The sequence below is a fragment of the Rhododendron vialii genome, chromosome 1a (assembly GCF_030253575.1).
Source record: "Rhododendron vialii isolate Sample 1 chromosome 1a, ASM3025357v1".
Lineage (NCBI taxonomy): Eukaryota > Viridiplantae > Streptophyta > Magnoliopsida > Ericales > Ericaceae > Rhododendron > Rhododendron vialii.
In genome coordinates this window covers 4,771,902-4,795,667 of record NC_080557.1, presented here as the reverse complement: position 1 = coordinate 4,795,667, position 23,766 = coordinate 4,771,902, and the positions used below count along the sequence as shown (strand labels likewise).

Sequence of the window (23,766 nt, the reverse complement as noted above, 5' to 3'; positions counted from 1 at the left end):
GTGTGGCGTGGGAGATACAATTCTACCGGGACAAACTCACTTTAATCAATTCTTCTCTTGTCAACCAACCGAGCTACTTCATGTCTATTTTCAAAATGCCAGCGTCAGTAGCAATGGGGTTGGAGAAAATTCAAAGAAATTTTTTTTGGGGGATACGATAGACAAGAGAAAACTCCATCTTGTCAAAAGGGAGATGATTTGTAAGAAGAACGTGAATGGGGGTTTAGGTGTGAAAAATTTGATGATTCAAAATCTCTCTCTCCTAGCCAAGTGGTGGTGGAGGTTCAATAAGGAGCCTGACTTATTGTGGGTGAAAGTGATCAAAGGTAAGTATAACCTGGAGCAGAATTGTTGGCTCCCTCGTGTGCCGATATCGGATAAAGCTACAAAGTTATGGAAGGATATATGCACACTCGGGGAAGTATCTTCGTGTATTGGAAACATAATACAGGAGGGATTTAGAATCCAGATTCGTTCCGGCATGGAGATTTCATTTTGGAACCACGCATGGTTGGGGGACACAACTCGTAGAGAAAACTACCCTCGTTTGTACCTAATTTCTACTCACAAAGAGGCGAATGTCAATGCTCTATGGAATGGTTCGGGAGTTGATCGATGGAACCTAACTTTTAGTCGAGAATTACGCGATTGGGAAGTTGTTCAAGTGGAAGTTTTAAAGCAGCGACTTCAATCAGTTTGTTTAGATTCGTCTAGTCATGATTCCTTGTATTGGAGTTGGTCTTCTGATCATCTTTTCTCGATTAAGTCGGTGTACAATCAGTGGGAAAGTAATGGGCATTCAGGTAGTTCGGGGTTGGAATCCATTTTGGAAGAACCTTAGCCCCCCTAAGGTGGAAATTTTCGCTTGGATGGCTATTCAATCCAAGGTGGCTACGAGATTAGTGCTATTGGGCAGAAATATGATTGCAGAGGGACAGTCTTCTTTTTGCCCACTATGTTCTTTGTTCTTGGAAACTCCGCAACACCTGTTCTTGCATTGCCAATTTTTGTGGGAGGTTTGGTCGCAGATTCTAGATTGGTGGCATGTGAAATGGGTATGCCCCAAATCGTTGGAAACTTTATTCAGGTGGTCGGTGGATAATCGGTTCAGAAATTTGGAGAAAAGTTTGTGGGAAATTTCTTTCTTTGCGACACTGTGGTCGTTGTGGTTGGTGCGAAATGAGTATGTGTTTAACAATGCAATAGTGACAACCGAGGTCGTGGTTGAGAAGGTAAAAGCTAGAGTTGCTATGTGGATAAAAGCAAAGTTCAACATTAAGGTGTATACGGTGGAGGAATTTAAGGTTTTTTTGGATGGAATTAGGTTGTTAAAATTGTAAAATTGGCTTGTAGTATGGGTGAGGTGAGCTGTGTCTCCTCCAACGTTCTGTTGGAGGATTTTGTTTGATGTTTCCTTTCTTGCTTGATCTTGTAAGTTCTGATGCTTACTGTGGTTGAACCCCTCGATGTATCCTTCGAGTTTGCAATAAAAATTTCGTTTGCCGAGAAAAAAAAAACTTTTGAGAAGAACTAAAATTCAACATCATGCTATAGTTAGAGCACCTCCACCATAGTTTTTTTTTGGATATTAAATTTCGAGACATCTAATTGTTACATAACCTTCCACAACACAAGTGTTAAATTTGTGGAATCCCAAACCAAACCGAGCTATCCAATGGGCTTGTAGCCCACTTGGCAACTCCTGGTTCTCCCCAAGTGGGAGACCAGGGTTCGAACCCCTCTGTGGGCATGTGGTGTTCAAGGCTATGGATAGCTTCTGACACCCCTGTAGACTAACATACTAACTTTTAGCTAACCTATGTATAGTACAATATTGGCACAAAAAAAAAATCAAACCAAACCTTATGTCTCAATTAATTGGGTTCGGCTTCAGGAATCTTTTTTTTTTATTGAACATTGTCAAGGACTACTTGTTCACTGAAACTCATTAGACTTGTATCTTTTAAGTACAACTGCTACTAAAAAATCTCCAATCAATGCTAGTATTAAATATTACTAGTGACTTTTAATCTCTATATCCTTTGATATCATACTCACTAGTGTTGTACCGAATTTACGATTGTATTTTTTTCATTCTAGTGGATCGAACGGGCAAAACTCACATGCACGGGAGAGATTAACATACTTATATGCACGGTGAGATTAACATGCACACCCAAACTTGTATTTTTTTTCCTTATACATATAGGATAAAAAATAAAATAAACCAAAACTAAAATGTGTATTTTTTATAAGTGGAGGGTCCAGATGTTATTAAGTAATCACTCATTCCACTCTCAAGCAATGTGGGATTCATTTCCTTAACATCCCTCTTCACGTGCAGCCACATTTGAGGTCTGTAACGTGTAACCACTTTTTGGGTCCTATTATCGTGCAGTCTTTTTTGCTGGTCTGTCATCGTGGGGCGTGCATTAGGAATTTTTTTTTTTAATGTGGGGTGGAACGGGCCCTGCTCTGATACCATATAGAAACTTTAATATTTACATCCATCTCAAAACCAATCGGCAATGAGTGGAGAGTTTCCAGATGTTATTAAGTAATCACTCGTTCCACTCCCAAGTAATGTGGGATTTATTTCCTTAACACCTCCCACCCCACGTTTTCTCTCTCTCAATTTCTAAAAATAAAAAAATAAAAATTGTGAGAATTTAGGATTAGGCATTTGCAAACTTGTGGGACTCAAACACATTTTCATAATATATTGACAAGCATTATACTCGTTCGATGTACGGGATAATAAGACAATTTATGCAGGAACCGCATAAATATATAGACACTTTGTAACAGGAACCACACAAATGCCTTGAGTTGAGCCACCACATAAATATATTTATGGGGCATTAGATAATTTTTCCTCCTAAAAACTCTCTCTCTCTCTCTCTCTCTCTCTCTCTCTCTCTCTCTCTCTCTCTCTCTCTCTCTCTCTCTCTCTCTCTCTCTCTCTCCAAATTTTTAAAAATTAAAAGAAAAGGAAAAATCTAGGAAATTAGGGAAGGGAGTTTAGAGGGTTTGGAAATTCATACACATTCTCTCTCTCTCTCTCTCTCTCTCTCTCTCTCTCTCTCTCTCTCTCTCTCTCTCTCTCTCTCTCTCTCTCTCTCTCTCTCTCTCTCTCTCTCTCCAAATTTTTAAAAATTAAAAGAAAAGGAAAAATCTAGGAAATTAGGGAAGGGAGTTTAGAGGGTTTGGAAATTCATACACATTCCTATAATATATTGATAAATAGATTTGGTAAGAAGACACAAACCTTTGGTAAATCACTGAAGCAATAGTCGAAAACTCGATGGTATTTGTTTCTGTTATCATTGTTGTCATCTTCTTCTTCATCTCCGTCGCCATTGTTATTTGATGAAATCATCATAGAGTTATAAACAAAACCCTATTCAGAGCCGTTGGAGGCTTGCCGCATATGTTTGTGGGGTATATATAGAGAGAGCGACCGCGGCCTCAAAACCAACGGAAGTAATCGAAGGATGACCTGACTTGTCTATACCTGGATTATTTAAAATGAAAACGTTTCTCACCACGCAAGATGTTTAATTTTCTAATTAACTTAGGAAAGAAATTTAATTATTCGAAGATAACATAGAGTAGATATCCGAGGTTATGCTATTATTCATTAACTAGGAAAAGAAAGAAATCTGGAAGAATTATTGTTTTCCCCTTTTTATATATAAATGAGGAAAAGAGATAATGATAAAAACTTTTTTCACAGGAGACGTTTTAATTTTTTAATTAATTTAAAATGAATTTAGAAAACATATGAAGATATACACAGTATACATAGAGCGACTGCAGCCTCAAACCACCAAAAGGAATCAAATGATGACCTGACCTGTCTACACCTGAATTACTTAAAATGAAAACGTTAAGCACCGGAGATGTTCAATTTTATAATTAACTTAGGCAAGAAATTAAAGTATGCTAAATAAACATAGACTGGATATCCGTTGTTATGCTATTATGCATTAACTAGAAAAGAAAAAAATTTGGAAAGTATTTTTGTTTCCCCTTTTTTTTGATTTTACATAAATGAGGAAAAGAGATAATGATAAAATAGATTCATGGGGAGACGTTTTAATTTTAATTTTCTAATTAATTTAAAATAAATTTTAGAAACATATGAAGAATATAGCAAAGATGAATGGACTGCGTACACATAAAAAGTATCACTTCTCTTGTTTTTCAATATTCTACTTCTCAATTGCCGAGCAAAAAAAAATATTCTACTTCTCAAGTTTTAAATATGTACACTATAACTTGCATATTTATACCTTCCGTTTTACTGGTGTAGATGAATAATTGTAATTTTTCATTTTTCATAAGAAACTCTTGAATGAAAACCTCTTCCAACCCTAATTCGGAGGATGGTCAACTACATTAACTTACATAGGAATTTTTTTTTTTAAAGTGTGAAGTTTATTAAAGCAGAACACAAAATAAAGTATAGAAGCAACCAAAATTAGGTGAGGAGGATAATTCCTATTTTTTCAAAGATTTTTTTTAATTATCAAAATCTAGGATGGTCAACTACATTAACTTGCATTGGGTTTTTAAAAAAATGTGAAGTTTATTAAAGCAGAACATGAATAAAGTATAGGTGAGGAGGATAATAACTTTTTTCCCAATTTTTCTCAGATTTCTTTTAATTATTGAAATTTGAGATGGTCAACTACATTAACTTGCATTGGAAGTCGAATTTCATTCTTTCATCTGCGTAGGAGACCAAAAAAAAAAATTAGCATTTCATTTCATTAGTACCTCTAATCTTAATGTTATCCCTTCAAGCAATATAGTGTATAACAAATTTTTTCCCGATTTTTCTTGGGCCGGACTATCTGCAACCACAAATTTTCTGAACGGAGCCTATTTTCATATGCAAATGAAATGTGTACCATAGTATAAATAGGTTACGTTCAGAAAATTTATGGTTGCAAATAGTCGGCCCCTTTTTCTTTGATTTTTCTTAATGACCTCAATCTCGGAATTTGTACTATATAATTATGTTTTGTTTGCATACATTGTAACTTTTGAAAAGAACCTTGTTTCAACATCATGTTATTATATTTAGAGCATCTCCAGCTTGTTTTGGATATCAAATTTCGAGACGTCTAATTGTTACGTAACCTTCAACGGAAGTGTTATGTTAAATTTGTGGAATTCAAATGGAATTCAAAACAAACCGAGCCTTATGTCCTAATTGATTGGGTCGGCTATATGAATTTTTTTTTTTTCATTGAGCTCTATTAAGGGTCCCACCGAGTGTCTGTTGTTGTGACCTAAATCATTCATATTTTAAGACCCGCAATATAGTATTGCCATGCAAAAAATCAACTTGATCGAAAATTGATAGATATATCAAAATTTGAATTTTGATTTATAAATTGAACGACGATCTGATTTCTATCAATAATAATAAAGATAGACTATCTATTTTACAAGGCAAAAATTCAATTTTTGACACTCCTATTAATGTCCGATCAAATTTATTTCTTGTATGGATACACTACTATGTGAAGTCTATAAGATTAACGGTTCAGATCAACAAAATACACACGGTAGGACCAAAAAATGTGATGGTGGAAAAGTAAAATTTTCCACCGCCGGTAGAAAGGATTTAATCTTCCCAATTTATCGCCTTGCTGAATACGTGCTGCTTAGATGCATGCATCAGAAATTCGGACTGATTGCTGAATAAAACAACCAGCGGCCCATGCCACCACAAACCTCTCAAATAACTGGAACCCAAAAATGACCGCCGAGAAGCCACCATTTCGGTTCTCACAAATGGTATGAGAATCCGACCAACGAGGTTCCATAACGCCGTTGCATGCCGCCACGGTCATCCATCAACACCAATCCGAAAGTTACCAGACACCACCATCGCCTTTCACCTTCATAACTGTAATGTCCGGAGACCACGCCGCACCCACCACAAAAGCTCCACCTTCCCATTAGGAGACAACCGAAAAAACCCAAGAGACAAAATCGGCAGGAGACCCACGCAAACCTCGTCACCACCTGCCGTTAAGCCAACCGGTTACACTCGAGTGAAAACCGGCGGGCAATCGGCAAAGCAAGAGAGGTTCGGTACAGAGAGAAGGGGGAGAGTAAATTAAGATCTGAGAAGAGCATCATTGCTTACGTAGAACTTGATAAGCTTGCTCTCCTGTTAGAAATTTCATAAAAAGTTCAGCATCAAAAAAAGTATAGTGCTCAAAATTTCACACAAAGGAGTTAAAAAAGTTTGCCTTTTTCTCCTCAAACTTGTTAAAGCCAAAGATTTGGAGTCTCTTCTCTCCTTTTTCTGTTGACAAACCTTCCCTCGTAGATTTTAGCTGCTTGAAGACTTCCTCGGTCGGAGTGTTCTCCTAAACACCACCAATACATAACAAATTCAAGATGGATTTGCAACAAAAAAAGATGGGTTTAAAAACTCGTTTAAAATGTTCTATGAAATTGTAAGTAGATTGGTATTGGGGCTTGAATCGGAGATCCAAGCCATATCATTTATGGAAACTGGGTGCCTGTACTAGTTTTTAAGTTCATTTGAAAAAGTTCTATGGAATCGGCCCTGCAAGTCCTTAGGTGCACAAAAACTCTAAAAGTTTTCATATATGCGTAAAAAATAACTCCCTAAAATTTCAAGTTATCAACTATATTTTGGTTGCGCATGTCAACTTTCAGTTCGTTCCAGATTAGGTTAAGTACTGGCACTGCTTTCTGCCTACATAAAGATGAGAGGTTGGTTGGTCAATTTTAGCATGCATTTGTCCAGAATCCATTTTGTATGTAGTAGGACTACTGCTTTCGCATTGACTTATGCCCTTCTATGGCCTAAATGGTGTAACCAAGCCAACCCTATTATGTGATGAAAAGAAACAAGAAACTAACTTACATATATCAACTAAAAGAACATATTACCATCTTCTCCAAATCAACCTCACAAAACGAGAGAACTACTTAGAATGAAGAATGCACTTTACTAGAAGCCCATGTTCAGTAAAATCAAGAGTCCAAGCAAACCTCAATGTGACAAAACCAATGAACCAATAATACACGACAAATATGCAGTGATGCCTCTTCTAGTCTAACTATATAAAGCATAATAGCAACTAGCAACTAGCAATGATGTTGAAACTAACCTCGTAAGTGTTTGAGAAAAAAACCAGGCATATTAGGCTGCATGCTTGAGGGAAGCTGCACACCATCACTTCACAACAGCTCCATCAATGCCAGTCTTTACAGCAATGATTTTCTTACAGCATGAACTTAGAACATACTCTGAAACCGTATCTGAATTTGAAAACAAATACTCAGCACACCATGAAAGAAGCCTGCCAAAGATAACAATACGTGATTTCATTTCCGTTTAACATGATACCCCTCTTCAGTCTTCCCAAACCTAAGATTAATCAGACACCATTAGCATATTTTCCACATGCAAAGTTTCCAGGTAAAAGAAATTGAACAAACGCTCTTAACTATTAATCACCTTTAGAAAATCACGCAGAAAGACTAGCCAAAAAAAGATTTATAACAATCTTTAAATTGCAGTTTACTACCATGCATAAATTTTGATTGGACACCATTAGATTCCCTCGTAACTCCGAGAACTGTTAACTTCTTTATTTATTGTTCTTATTAGCTGAAAGAAGGTACTCAGCCAGTTGCCACAAGCAAACAAGACAATAATAAATACATAGTGCTGATAATCTTGCTCGCTTGGGCGCCGAACAAGTTGATGATCACAGTGCAAATTCCCGCATCCACGAGGGAATTTGTCCTTGCTGACTGCCTGAACCTTGCTAGTATTCTTGACTAGCCCTTTTGCCTAACCTTGGTGCAGCACTGCACATTGAGTAGTAAGTATTTCATAAGGAGTAGTAAGTATTTTACATTGGGTGGTAAGTATTCCGGGTGTATAATACTTATCACTAATGTGGAATACTCACCACTTCATATGAAATACATCCACACTGAGTTGTAAATATTTCAAATGGAATGGTAAGTATCCCACATTGAGTAGTAAGAATTCTACACTTACCACTCAATTTTGGATACTTACCACTTCTTGTGAAATACTTACAACTCAATGTGAAATACTTACCACTAAAGTGACTTTTTTGGTACTATACACAAATATATATATATATATATATATATATATATATATATATAGTGTACCATAGATGGACTGTGTCAAACTCTGATCCCTATGATCTCTGTCTCCTTCGTTGCTTAATAGTATGATATTCCGTTGCACCAAAAAAAAATACATGTTCGACAAGTTGATAGCCCAACCTAGGACATAAGCAGAATGCACATCACGCAAATCTAAAGAAAATCTCAACTATTACCATAGAACCGCTAGAAACCTCCAGGTTCATGTAAACATCACTATTGATAACAGTCTGATTTGTTAAAACTCTCCTCCGCTTGTTGCGACCATTGGGAGCAACCCAAGAGGTCCTTTATTCTGCAATCACTACCCAAATCAGTAACAATACAAGGAAAGAGAGGTAACTAAAATAAAAGCCATTCCAACTAGCAAAACAGAAAGGAGAAGTGTCTCAATTAGAAGCTTGTAACAAAAGTTCATCATAGAAAAGTCAGTTTAAAGATTAGGAAATGGAGAGAGAGAGAGAGAGAGAGAGAGAGAGAGAGAGAGAGAGAGAGAGAGAGATCATGCCTCGTATCTTAAAACACCACTACCAAAGTAACCAGCGGGACACATATCTACGATTGCAACCGTGCCACCAGCAGAGAGAATGCAGACAGCTCGAGGACTCGTCTGAACCACTCACAATATTTTTCCTAAAATCACCAAAATCACGTAAGCGCACCAATATTACTTAGGGGGGAAATATTAAGGCAAACTCCTCCATATGTTCAGAACATGAGGAGTGAAGTTTGCTCCAGCTGTGTCGACAGCAAGCCAACCTTTGCTGGCCAGTAAAAAAAATTCTTCAAATATGCATTGCGGAAAACGTGCATGTCCCTGAGTTGACTAGTGATGAAAAATACAAAAACGATGTAAAGGAAAACAAAAGCTACATATATAACAACTGTGCACAAAAACTCTCATCCGATGTATGCTGAGCATAGTTTTAAATCGCGGCATCGGTCGCCGTCGCCGTCGCGGTATCGGTCGTGGTATATCAGTATCGGAACGTATCGGTGATACGTCGCGGGAATCGGGTGTCGCGGTCGTGAATTTTTAAAAATCATCAGCAACATGTATAAAACTTGAAAAATATACTTTTGCGGCTTTTGCCCCCAACATTGGCTTACTTTTCTCTAGTCCCACGTTGGCAAGTTACAAAACTTCTATCTACTTTAAATGAATTTGCACTTTAGTGGGTTTGTGAATGAGGACTCAAGGAGAGGTCTCGCGCGCTCAGGAAAATGGGCGGCAATTTGGAAAACTGATTCGGAAACCAGTTAACCGGTTGCGCGTCACCAGTTATTCGCGCAGGGGGGGTGCAAATCCGGGATTTGAGCCTCGCACACACACTGCGATAAGCCCACATTTTGCTAAAATTCCGAAACGTTTTTTTTTTTTTTTTCCCAGAATCGGCCCTATTTTTTTCCTTTTTTCTTCCTGAATTCCCCCGAACTGGTCCAAAATCGGCCGAACCGGTCCAAAAAATCCGGTGCAGCCCAATACGTATCGGAAATCGGCCGGTCCGCATGCGATTTACAGTCTCCCCAGTATACCGACCTATATCCGAATCGGCACCCTCAAATTCCGGTACGAACCGTATCGCCGCCCGATACGGTTCGTACCGGCCGATATTTAAATCTATGATGCTGAGGGATCTAGGAGATACATTCTCAGTATTACAGTATGTCATATCTATTGAAGTAGGAAAAAGTACTCCCCTTGTTTCAAAACTGTGGACTTCTTCAATGTTCAATGATACCTTGAAGAAAGAAAGTACCATCGCATGCAGTTTGACATGCTTAGACAGCGTTTTAAAACTACAACTGTATAGTGGGTCAACAAGCTACTAAGTTGAGGAGACAAATGTTTGAGATAGAATCTAAGAGATCAAATGAAGAAAACTAAACTAAGACATGGTAAGATTGTGAGAAACTCATTCTCCATCAGAAAATTTTCCTATTTCATCCACCAAAAGCTAGATTACGGGGAGTATAACTTGGATTACAGAAGGGCATAGAGAGAGAAAATTTGTTTTCAGAGACGTAAGAGAAAAAAGAAAAGAAAAGCTTTGGCCTTCGCTAACGACTCAGACAACTTCTCGATCAGGAATAGTTATATAAGAAGTAGAAACTAGAAAGAATAAACTCTCGAAAGCCAGATTGACAGGCTAATTTAGGAGGATAAACACCTTAAACACCACGCAAATTTAGGACCCCTTTTTGTTTACCAGTTTAGAGAGCAATAGTATTATAAGGATTTCCCTTTTGCGGATAATTAAGCATCTAGGGACAATAGGAAATAAAAATTAAGCCAATAGGCTCTCGGACACCCATCTTTCGCCTTTGATTAGACAAACCCCACTGGATGCACAATCAAGCTATATAATACATATGAGAACCAAATTTCGGACATAAATATTGTGATCAATGCAACTAAAAAGCCAAATCCAAAAAACCAAATTAATCTAGCAGAAAAATTCTAGACACAATCAAGACAATTGTCATACCAATAACAACTTGATTTCAATTCAAAAGCCTGTTCAAATTACATTTATCAAGTCCATTTCAAGGGGCAAATCTAGAATCTAAAGATAAATTTCCTGCAATCCAATGACATAAACAACACATGACAGACCTAATTCCCAAATAGTAGTCTGATTAATTAGGACTCGTGTATAATCAGAGTCTCAAACATGAATATGTAAGAATTCATATTTATTAGTGGGGGGAAAACTCACCCATAGCGACCAGCAATTGCAGTTTTCCAGTGCCAGGAGGCCATTTCCTTCCCCTTTTTTGGAACAAGATTTTGCAGGGAAGGCAAACATTCTCGTGACTCCACTGGATGCTTTCTTGGTCTGCCACTCTTTCTCCATACCGTTACTTCTGAATCCACATCTCCTGATTCTCCACCACCATTTACTGAGTTTTCATTCTTACCAGTGTCTGTAACCTCCACTTTCACAATGGTTGTCTCCAACAGAGTGGGTGGCAGTCTCCTTCAACTTGAAGCAAAGGGGCACTTGCGTTGGTAGAGACCATTGGAAATTTAAATCCCCAAAGAATTATACAGTTTCTGTCAAAAGAAAGCACCGATTGATATACATACATATAATCCATGTAAGTGGCTAAGAGACAATGTTGTTTAACTCAAAATATTTATAGCACATTAGATTATATGATAACGTACATATGAGTTTGACATACATAACTCTACATTAACAAGAATAGACCTGTATATGAGAACACTTTGCTTCCCCTCCACTCACCTCTCTCTAGTATTGTGGAGAAACCGAGAAGGACTATTTTTTCTCTTGATATTTATAGAGGAGCCACTTTTAATATGCCGATAATACACTTCCAAATAGAGATTGATTTCATTTTATTTTATTTTTTTTCATTTTGCAATTGACGTTCATTAATGCTTTTTCAAAAACCTGGGTCTTATTTTAAAATTTCACTAACAAAATGTCGCTACTACAAGGACCAAAGAGGTGCTAATTTAATTGCTTTATATATTTAAGTTGTGTGACTTGTAGTTTTCCCCCAATGAAAGAGTTTTGTACAGCAATGAGAAATTTGTAAAGATTGAAATAATGTGATTCTCTTCTGTTATATTTTTTTCCCTTTTATCAAACTTCATTTTTGTTGGAGTCTATCCCACTTTGGTTAATTATCTCCTCCAAAACTAGTAAATGAGTTTGGGTGACCTCTCCACTCATTGCCAATTGGTTTTGAGTTGGATGCTTTAACAATTTTTATTTCATATACTTGGGAGTGGTATATTTTCCCTTTGTTTCAATAACTTGTACATAGTATTCTTTGGCATTTCATTTATGATTGCTGAAATCAAAAATAGATGTCGCGTAGGGTGTAAAAAGCGGTATAAAGGATACAGCAGTATAGACCGATAAAATGATCAGTATTGCCCATTGATATCCAACATAGTGATATGTACTAAAATAAACTAATGTGTGAAATTGAAGCTCGACTCGGCAAAGGCTCATTCAAGTTTGATTCGTCTACTAAAGAGCTTGAACCTCAATTTTAGGCTCATTTTAATAAACGAGCCGAACTCGAAACTAGAGTATATCTATACATCATAAGAATTTCATATATAAAGTTGAATACATATAGATTGTACAACTTGTATAGGTAATAAATGATATATGCACACAATAAAGTTCTTATGCCTTATATGTATATGTTTTCATAGTTTTATATATGTATGAACTTGTATATTTACATAATAAAAAACGTATTTGGACTTCTAGACCTGCAAAAGAGCTTGAATACATGATATTGTTGGCTCGTTAAGGCTCGTAAACTGTGGAGTGCGGCCGATAACTTCAAAGATACAATATGGTGTCAGCTAAATAAAATCAATCAATCTACTAATGGAACTTTTCAATTCTTGGAAACATATTATTTGTTGATCGCTGCTGATGTGACTCATCCTCAACCTGGGGAGGATTCGAGCCCCTCAATAGCTGCAGTAAGTTGTCAGCATCTTTTGTCGGTCATTTATGGTTTGTATTTATAAAACTTCTTTAAACACGTGTTTCCTCTTTTATGACAAAGGAGGGTGTCAAATATAAGGAAATGATATCATGATGTTTCAAATGAGCAAAAAAAAAAGCTTTTGTTTCTCATTCCCTCTCTCCCACTCCTCCCCCCATAAAAGAATTTTTTGCAAAGTTTAAGTAGAATCTCAGTCGGAACACTAGGCAGAAGTTAATCATGCCATTTCTAAAACCCTCAAGGATAGTTGCAATTTTTAAGTAAGAAGGCATGTCACTAGAAGCCCACGTTCAAAACCATCAAGAGTCAGAATAATAATCAAAGAGTCATCGAAGATCAATAAATGACACAGCATTTGGCTATGAATCTTGTAGCCCCACACAGATAGATCATGAACCCAAGTACGACCATGTTTGAACTAAAAAATGGGAAGTATTTGAGATGAAATACCTGCTCCTTAGGCTGCATCCTTGAGGGAAGCTGATAAAGTATAGCTCAACAGCCATAGGAAACTCAATTATATAGCTCATAAAGTATCCCATGAAAACCTGAAAACCTCATTCTCCCACTCTTCCTGCCAAGAGATTTGTCATCATGCACAATAGCTTCGTCAAAGCAATGTCCAAGTCCCAGAAGTTCTTAAGCGCCATTTTCTTCACCACATGAACTTAGAACATGCTCTGAACCGTTAGGTGATAGCATGACTGGACAAATACTCTCCACACGAAGACAGAAGCCTGCAACAGAGTAAAGATTGCGACAACATAAGAAAAATAATGAAAATCATAAGCACAGTTCAAAGCCAAGCACAATCTGGCTACATCCCCACTCTCACGAGATCATTATTAAAGTGAAAAGAAAATACAATAGGCTTTATGAAACAAACAAATGGTTCAAGATACACGGATGTATTGTCGAGGCATAAGATTTTTGGGTGCAGTGAGTAGTGTAGTGCAAGCTCCTATAGTTGTGTCAGCAGTGGTGTGTTGGATTTTCTGGGAAAGGAAGACCAAAATAGATTGAAGAACACGAAAAAGGAACAAGGAGAGAGGCAGAGAAAAGAGGGAGAGGTGGTACACGGAATACAGCTATTGACATCAGTGTAAAAGAATGGAGAAAGTAGTTCGTCGATGATGACAGAAGAAGCTACCAATGAAAAAACAGAGAGAGAACGGGAATAGAGGCACATCTCAATGTTACATGGACTTGGATACTCCCGTACAAGTGTTAGAGGATGCCATCTAATTTAGAGCCGGGTAAGTAGTAAATGCCATTTACAAATATACACTTAACTTGGGCTAGCCAAAAGTGTTGATAGCAAGATAATGTTGTAAAGGATCATGATAGAACAGAACTCTATCCGAAAAAACATTTTAAAATGCACCATTACTGTTACTTAAGGTAAACAAAATTCAAGTAATTCAAGTGATCGTTTCTCAATTAGGCCAGACAAAAACAATTCGAGTAATTCAAGTTGTGGTTGAATGCCACAACGTGAACAAAACGCCCAACATAAAAGAAGGTTATAATAGCCGTCATAAAGGCAACTATCCATAATCGGTCATTACGGAATCATAATGGCTTATATTGCATAGACAGGAGACGTGAAACAACACAAACATGAATTAGACTTTCCAACCACGAAATGTAGGAATTGGTTCCGAGGAAACACAAGGAATTTATGGTTTTATTCATCTATAGACCCATACACGAAAAAATTATTGATATGTAAATTATAAAGATATAAAAGCAAAACGCTAGTTAAATAAAATATCACATATCAAATACCAATCTAAAAAAGTTAAACCATTCGCAGACTAATTCAACATACATGATGCAATAAACTTCTTCACTACCGTCACAACCACAACCTAACAGGTCATTAAGGTTAGCAATAACGGTCATAAGTACAATGTAATCTCGAAATCAGCTGTAACAGAACAATTACTTCCTCACATCTATTTTCACTCATAAGAGATTTGTTACCTTATCATGTATTTAGTTGCAGGCTAGCACTACCAAGAAGGGGGCTCAAATTGGCTCTCCTGAGTAATGAGAGCGCTACCATCTCGCTACCGTCGAAGAAGTTCAGACTTCTCTTTGCAAACATATGCCAGGAAGAAGAAAAAGAGAAAACAAGTTCGAGAGATTCAGGACTCTTGTCTCGTATTAGACTTATATCTGTGTTTAGTCCATAAATTTGATATAAAAATTATATTGAGCCATCTCTCTCATGTTTATATACGATAAATACCTGTATACATGCTCCTTTTGGCGCCCCTAACTTCGGGTCTTCTACATACCCTCACTCCCAGTTCATGCAACTAAGGTGCTATAAAAGGCTGGGATTTTGCATCATGATTTTCTACATTCTAAACTACTTTCTTGCAAAAACTCTACTTAGGCCTCATAAGAAAGTCAAGAAGTTGAACAAGGTAAGAAGCACCAATCTACAAACAAGAAGTTAGAGAGGTCAATTTCCGACCATGAAATTGCCAAAAAGGCAAAAAGAAGTGATATTTCTTTTATACGTTTCGCTACTTTTCCAATTATATATTATAGATTTGTAATGATTAGCACTAATCTTTGTTCTATTATGGACTTTCAACAAAGGTCAAAATTCTAATAGTCTTATATTTGCCAAGTTTTAAACAACAATTCAACTTTTAGTAAAAAAATATGTAACTTTACATAGAACACGACATGTGAAATAATCAATTGCATGTGGAAATAAGATTGTAAAAACTGTATTCATGCGGACTTTAAGTTCAAACACATAGATTTACATATCGGCCTACATGTAAATAAATACACTCATGCTCACATTCAATGAACTAAATATCGCTTGGGGTGAGGGTGGGGTGGAGGTAATTGATACAGTAAAATATAGGTTAATTTGTGTCTTTTAGTGTTCTTGGTGTTAGTAGAGTCCTCTGATCTATAAATAGGCGTGTTGGTCTCTTATGTTGGTAGCTTTTGATTATTCAGAATATAGAAATATTGATTGAGACTTAGTTTCTCTCCAGCCTTAGAGGATATCCTTTTGAATGGGATTTGCTTGTTAAACTTAATCCCACATCGCTCATCTAAGCCACCCAAACTTGGTTAATATATAGGTTAATTTGTGTCTTTTAGTGTTCTTGGTGTTAGTAGAGTCCTCTGATCTATAAATAGGCGTGTTGGTCTCTTATGTTGGTAGCTTTTGATTATTCAGAATATAGAAATATTGATTGAGACTTAGTTTCTCTCCAGCCTTAGAGGATATCCTTTTGAATGGGATTTGCTCCTCTTTTTTGAATCTTTAATTCTTCCCTTTCCTTATTTGATTGCATCAGTAATACACCGCGTATATGTGGAGTCTTGTCAGCTTGTCCTAATCCCAAAAAAAAAAAAACCAAGTGTGCGGTTGCCACTGCTGAATAGCATGCTATGTGTTGTTGAGTCCATTTTCAAGAGTTTTATTACAACCACACACAAACTCACTTACCTCACATGTAGGGTCCACACACACTACACACCTCCAATATGTGTGGGGGCCCACATGTAATGCAAAAGAGTTTCTGTGTTGTGTGGTTTTAGAATTATTGTCATTTTCAAATACCTTGAGACAATTGGTCCATTTTCAAACACCTTAATCCCGACTAGCATTTGCTCCCGGTTGCATTCTGCTGCTCCAATGCGTATTTCGTATTGCTCTATCTAATGGATAGTTGCATCTCCACGTGCAAGTCGGGATTACACCTGGGGAAGGGTGCTAAATAGCTTGATAAGGGTACTTGGGTCAATTTCTTAACAGCTTAAGCTCTTGGGACAACTTTTACCATATAAAACGCAACACATATTTTGCTCATGTTACTCCTCAAAACTGCGTCGTGAAGTGTATGCAAGCCTAACTCCAGCAATACTCATTAAAAGGTGCAAGACACATTCAAACCACCCTAATAACAACTTTTCGTGGAAAAGTAAACTTGTGCAGTGACAAAAGATTCTTTTATCAATTGCCATTAGAAAAATTTCTCAAGATGAAAGACAATACATAATGCTTTTAGATAAATCATAGTAGATGATCGTTGCTTTGAGTTAGATCTATTTAAAGAAGGTTGGAATTCTACAACTTTGACGTGTAGCATGTTTGAAACCTAAAAACACTAAAATTTTACTAACAAAATGCATAATACTAAATTCATACCTTATCATTGATAACACATGGTATTATTAATTATTGAAAAGATATGTAAAGAACTGTCTTAGCGATTTAAAAAGAGTATGAGTTGTTTGATCGATTAGATCACATTTAAAGCTTCCCAAAACCCATTAGTATCCTTCTCTTATCGGTCTAAATGTGACAATATCAAGAAAACACGCGTAAGGTTTTGTGAAACCAAAACCTAAATTACGCCTTGTCAAAGTAGGTTAACCACAAGTGTTTTAAAAGTCGGCTTAGGGGGTACCCTGCCGCCATGCCTAGGGGCCTAGGCTTTTGTCTAGGCGTCGGGCCGAATTATTGGCTGCTAGGCAAGATTAACTAGGTGGGGCTTGGCAGGCAATTAGGTGGGTAGATGATGTGATTTTAAAAAATTAAGGATTTTGGTGTCGTGGTAATATACTATAAATGGTAGTTTTACTATGATGTAAATACATTTCCAGTCTATCCAATTCTCTTGCACGATCGAAAATTTCAAAAGCCCTAAATATCAAAACTTCGCATTAGATTAGCTATTTGGTACTATTAGTTTCATTTTGTTGAACTTTGGATGTAAACTTCGCATTATTACTTAGTTTCCATGTTATTAAATATTTTGTTCTACTTACGTTGTATTTGCTTTCAAACTTGGGGGGGAGGCAAGAGAATATCTAAAAGAAATTAAAAAATGGAAAATCCACCCAATGTCTAGGGCCATAGGCGCCAATTAATCGGCCTAGGCACTAGCCATTGCTCGGCCACCTAACTAGTGCCTAGCAACTTTTAGAACCTTGGTTAACCAAATTATAGGGCCATAGGCGCCGATTAATCGGCCTAGGCGCTAGGCGGTGCCCAGCCAAATTAAAATAGCTACAGAATCCCAAGTCAATTAATTGACAAGGCGTTTTAAAAGGCTCTATGTACAACTAGGCGCAAGGCAAGGCACATGCCTCATCAATGTGAGGCAAAAGTCGTAGAAAATAATTACACTTCTAATATAGGAAACAAAATTGAACATTAGTAAATGCTTCTACAATCTCAAATACCATAAATTATAGCATTCCCAATGTTCAAATCACCAAATACGAACAAAATCGTACCATCCATAAAAAGCTAATGCATAACATTTAGTTCGAACACATAGTAAAATGGATAATGGCACTCAAATATCTAATCATGTTCACCTAATCTTCAACACCAATTACTTCTTCATCTTCTTTGTCATTTGATTCATAACCCTCCACATTGGCTAAGTTTTCTTCAAGAATTAAACACTTTTGCAGCTTTTGCTTCTGTGTTACATTTGGTTCATCAAGGGCTAACGATTAGAGCCTTTTTAGTTTGAAATATGAAGAAATCTGAGCGTAGATCTAAGGAAAATTGTGAGATTCTAGCCTAATGTGCCAGACACCTCGCCAGGCGTGTGCCTCAAGGGCCTTAACTTTGCTTCATGTACATGCACCTCCCTTCAGGGTGCCGAGGCCTTCTCAGTGCACCTTGCCTCGCCTTAGTATGCACGCAAGGCACACACCTTTTAAACCAAATTTGACAAGGTAGTACTATCGTTTATCTCATGAAAGCAACAATTGTCTTGATTAGTTAGGTTGAACGACTAACATAGGCGAGAACATAATTCTTTCCATTACAAGGCATACACGTAACTACAAAAGCATGTATACATTCCATACATAGACACTAGCAACATCTTTTATTTTCAATGGTGATTGTTATTCAGAGTTGATGGTAGACAATCATAGTCGATCATCTCAAACATATGGGAATTACTACCATAATCACGTTTCCGACATACTTGAACCCACTACTTTATCCAATATAGCGGAGAGAAAAAATTGAGTAGCCACTCAGCAACCTTGTTTTGTCCAGAAGTCTCTCACTGGTCTTAGTTGTCACTATGCAGACAAGCATCATCAAGTTGTTCCATTCATTGTCAACCACCTCCAACATACTGGAATCACCATATTATCATTTTTTCAATGTACTTAAACCACTGACGTTGCCCATTTCCCAGAACAGCTGATCCCCTATGGCTGCCTCAATGATCAGAGGTCGAGATAGAACATTGAGTAGCCATTCTACAACCATCTGTTTCCCCAAAACCTCTCAACATAAATGCATTTGTGCAGTAAGCATCAATATATTCCATCATCACCACCAGCCACCCCCATCGTATCTGCAACCTTTTTTGCCCAAAAATATCTTGAATTCGAACAATCCTTTGCCCACAAAATCTCTCGACTATCTCTCTACATCAGTGCTCTGAATCCCCTATATTGATATAGCTTGTATCACTTAAACTTCCACTCCAAATAATCATTCATGGATTCCAAGTGGATATGATTTATGACTGTTCTCCTTGAATCTCGCCAATATAATCCCCAATTCATAACTATTCTAAGGCAAATTTTGGATTCAAATCATTTCCACGTGTGAGATTCTTAAGGCTATTTACTACTATTCGGAGCAAAATAATTTGGCTTTACAGCATCAAACAAGCATCAAAAGCATAAATTATTGATGCTATAAAAGCTATTGATACCCTTCATTGAGTTATTGATGCTATAAAAGCTATTGATACCCTTCATTCAGTCACCCAGCATTGAAGTTATTCCCACTTCAAGAAGGAAAGAGAAACATAGGTATTTATGCATGCTCCTAGAATGTTGATGCCACATGTGGTCTTCTGAGTAAATCCAATCCCATCTGATAGGAGACAAAACTAAAAAGATGTACCAAGTGTAGCAATAGGAAGATCTATGCATATGGTATGGTAGTGAGTATTTGGATAACTTCCTCTAATTCGGACACAAGACATTGCACACCTCCCCTTCTGACTATTTTTGTTATATATTACTCACTCCGTCCCTAAATAAGTGTCCGGCGCGCAAAATTAGGCCTTATAAAATATGCATGTTTTTCATTGAAAAATTAATTTTTTTTTCACAATCTAATAGAACTCATTGCTATCTATTGATTTGTGAAAAAAATTTGATTTTTTTAACGAAACAAATGCATCTTTTTAAAGACCTAGATTTGCACGTCGGACACTTATTTAGGGACGGAGAGAGTAACATACATGGACACAAAAGTTTTAAGTACATTTGATACTCATATTTAGAAATATGCTAGAAAAAAGTTCTGATCAACATTGATGTCCCCGGTGCATATATAGCATTAGCATGGACGTGTGACATGACACTGACTTTTTAACATGCAGGTTTCCAAAACTTGGAGGACACATCATGTTGGGGACACGTCTGAAAAAACATATTCATGTATCGTACGATATAATGAAAAATAAAGAACATAAGACTCTACATAACGTTCACACTTATTGTGTCACAGCATTCAATGAGGTGTTCCGACAGAAACCGTTTCACCATTCACATGAATCTTTGTCATTGCTCAACCATCAACAAAATAAGGCATTCTTAAGCTTCAATTGGGCCTACCATTTCATTTGACACTTTTGAAGAGTCCCATGAGTGTCCATAGGGTCCTAGAGTGCGCATAAACAAAAAAAAACAAAAAAAAGATGTTTGAGAAAAACAAGAACACCTTTGATTAATGTAGAGACCCGTATTTTTGAGGTCGTATTTTTTCTTTTATAAACGTACGCCCCATCGAAATAGACAGTACGGATATTCGGTGTGACGTGTTCGTAGAAGGATATAAAGGTAATTATGTGAGAGGTGCACGTGTGAGTGTGTGGTGCGAGAAGCGGGGGATTGCTCCCCACTTCTATAATTCTTCCCAGGAGAATTATTTCTCCTCCCTATTCTCTCATTCTCTCACGGCTATCTCTCTCTCCTCTCCTCCGAAACTTTATCTTCTCTCTTCTCTCTTCTATTTCATTCACCTAGGGTGAGATTCCGGACAAAGCCCGAGTATTAAAGTTGCTATTCGGAGTACGGGCTTTCCGAATATCCAAGAAAAATCATGATCGGACCTCGTGGAGCTACGGTTGACTGGGTCAAAGGGTCAGGTTTTACTCAAAACCCTTGAGGTAGGGATTTCTCATTTCTATTATGTGTGTGTGTTGATTTGGTGTTTGAATCGTGCCTCAGATCGTTGTTTTCGTTGTTAGAAATATTCTGGTGGAGTTTGAAAATCATGCACTGAAAACCCAGGTCCTACCGGTAGGAGTTTTGGTCCTACCGGTAGAAAAGCTGTCCAGTAATGTCATTTTCGTGAAATCGTGGTCTCCTACCAGTAGGAAACTGTGTCCTACCGGTAGGAAATGAAAAATTCAGCATTTTGGCAAAACTTCGAACGAGCATAACTTTTTCATCCGAACTTTGTTTTAGGCAAATTTTATATCGAAATTCATGTACCGGAAATGTACTTTCCAATGGTGGTGGTCTCATCTCCCAATTCTTAACCAATAAGATTTGGCAGCCAAAATAAGATAGATATGTTCGTATACGTTGGGAAATCCTTTTTCCTTAGAATCGTTTGGGTGAAACATGGGTGTTCTTAGGTTCCCTTGAGTACTAGTTGAATGGTTTGATGAGGCTAGTGGTATACTTAACGCTTGGTAGTGGTCGTTGGGTTCCGTATGAGTCGTTTGACACCGAAACGAGGGTTTAGAGAATATAAGGAGTATAGGTGGCCGAAGGTTGTATGTGTTGACATGCGAAGTGAAAAACGAACACATAGAACACTTCTTTGAGTTAAACAATGCTAGGCATGGATACATGAGACATTTCCTTGTGTTTTATATGTGGTACACCTCTTGCGTAACTTATGCGATTTTGCGAGTTGCAAGGTGGAAATCTATGAACTCGTTGTGAGAGTTTATCTTTTGATGTGTGAGTGCTTGTATGGTGATGAGAAACTACTAACATAACGATTGGGAGTTGATTGAGATGAAATTATCTGTACTACTTCTATGTGAATAAGTTTTCGTTGTGAATTCATTATATGTGACTAAGATGAATGGCTAAATTGTAAAGTGTATCGAAGGAATTGTGGTATGGTGACCTTTGATGTGTGACTTGAATTAGCTCCATCAGTGAGGACATAAGTAGTGGGGAGTATCGGGATTTCTTAATTGGCCCGGCAGGAGGTTTTGCTCATGATACAGAATGATGAGGAAATTGTGACACGATGTGAATGGAAATGGGCTATCATTGTGAAAGTGTAAGTGATACGAAAGACATTGGTGTTGTGATTCTTTGATTACGATAGTTTCATAAGTCAAGATATCGGATTGGTGATTCGAAGTAATATGAGGGACAGTGGCAGTCATGAGAAAATCATATAGATAGTAAGTCCTCGTAGTTGAATTAGAGTTTTGGTGTGTAGTCACGGTACTTCATTTATGTCTTCGACCTTGGGAAAATTACTAGTTGTGTTTCGTTTCATCATTTGAGATACCGTACCTTGCTTCTGTTATTCATTCCACCTGTCATCCCATTCGTATATAATAGTTGTGTAGATTTCTCTACTGAGCACGTGTTTGCTCAACCTACCATTTTAGGTTCATTGCAGGTCATGGTCATGGTCATGGAGTACTTGGAGTGCATGCTGACATTATCGATTAAAGCTATTTTGGAGAGTACTTTATTATTCTTGTATAACAAACGACCTTGTTATGAAATTCCTACTTTGAAAGATTGTATTTGTAGACCAATTTATGGAATTGGAAACTGTATTGTATTTTGGGGTATTGTACGTACGACTGTGAGGACTTTGTATTTCAAATGGTATTGTTAATTTACATTATAAATCGAGGGCGTGACAATTTCAGTGGACAACATGGGTCCAAAGAGTGTAGGTGGCTGAAAATTGTTGGACACCACACGTGACCTCCATAAAGGTGTGCTTCATAGATTGACACCAATACACAATACATATACAATGCAATATAAATATCGTGATACATGGATATTACAAAGATATGTTGTAAATAGGTATTTTTATTATCTTGTTATAGATAGAAAATCAAAACCAAAAGCTGAAGTGCATTTACCACATTCCATAAATAAATATATATATATATATGTATGTATATTTGTATAGCTATTGGTACAAAGAGTTGTTCCTTTTCCTCCTTATCTCTCCTTTCTCTTCATTCTACAGAACAATACACATGCTTACAATTTGCAAAGGATTCATTGTTCACAGTTTGACCTCAATTAAAGCAAAGCATCCTATCGTACCAATTTCTAGTATCCCAGCTATAATTGAAAAATGAACAAACTTGGGTGGAAAAACTAGATACTTACTCAGTGAATCCAATAGTATCTGATGGGTTTTCATATGAGCAGTATCGGATAAGCCTAATTATGTTCACAACAACGCTCCAGTCCCCAATCGAGGGCAATCTAACCCTCCCCAAGGGTTAGCTTCAGACATATTAAACAAGATATGATGATTGTTCTTCACGCATTTATCAGAATGGATACAAAAACATATTTAGTACAATGCACATACATATTAATCCAATGGGAAGAATGGACATCAGCTATGCTAACAAAATCTGTAGGAAAAATGGAATTACCTGAGATAACCAGATCCAGGGTTGAGACGAAGTAGAGAATGGGGCCGAAGTAGGGGTAAACCTGAATTTTGAGTTTAAACCATATTATTGCCACAAATTTGGTGTTGAGTAAGTTCCAAATCAATCAATGCATACACATCTAGAGAGACACAGAGATATACTAACACGAGAAGATAGAAATATACAAAAGAGCATTCATTGGCATCTTATTATGGGCACAGACAATCCAAACAAACTCGGGATATTCACGAATGAACATAGTATAACATAAATGGATAACAATGACATTTACAGATTGTTGAAATTATAAATAGTAACTCAATCGTCATGCATGAACTTTCAAAAATGGACA

At 37.1% G+C, this 23,766-nt stretch overlaps 1 protein-coding gene across 4 annotated transcripts in view; it reads right to left on the bottom strand.

The window, feature by feature from the left end:
- The window catches only part of LOC131298849 (AT-hook motif nuclear-localized protein 9-like), a 69,954-nt gene that overhangs the window by 9,681 nt on the left and 36,507 nt on the right, over positions 1–23,766 (bottom strand). The window contains exon 5 of one of the 4 annotated variants that reach the window (XM_058324346.1): positions 8,382–8,493. The exons of 1 other annotated variant lie outside the window; for it this stretch is intronic. In XM_058324346.1, the coding sequence (XP_058180329.1) occupies positions 8,382–8,493 (112 nt within the window). Of the gene's footprint in view, positions 1–8,228; positions 8,494–8,908; positions 8,970–23,766 lie in introns of those variants that run through there. 2 more of the 4 variants (XM_058324354.1, XR_009190569.1) reach the window with 2 other exon arrangements.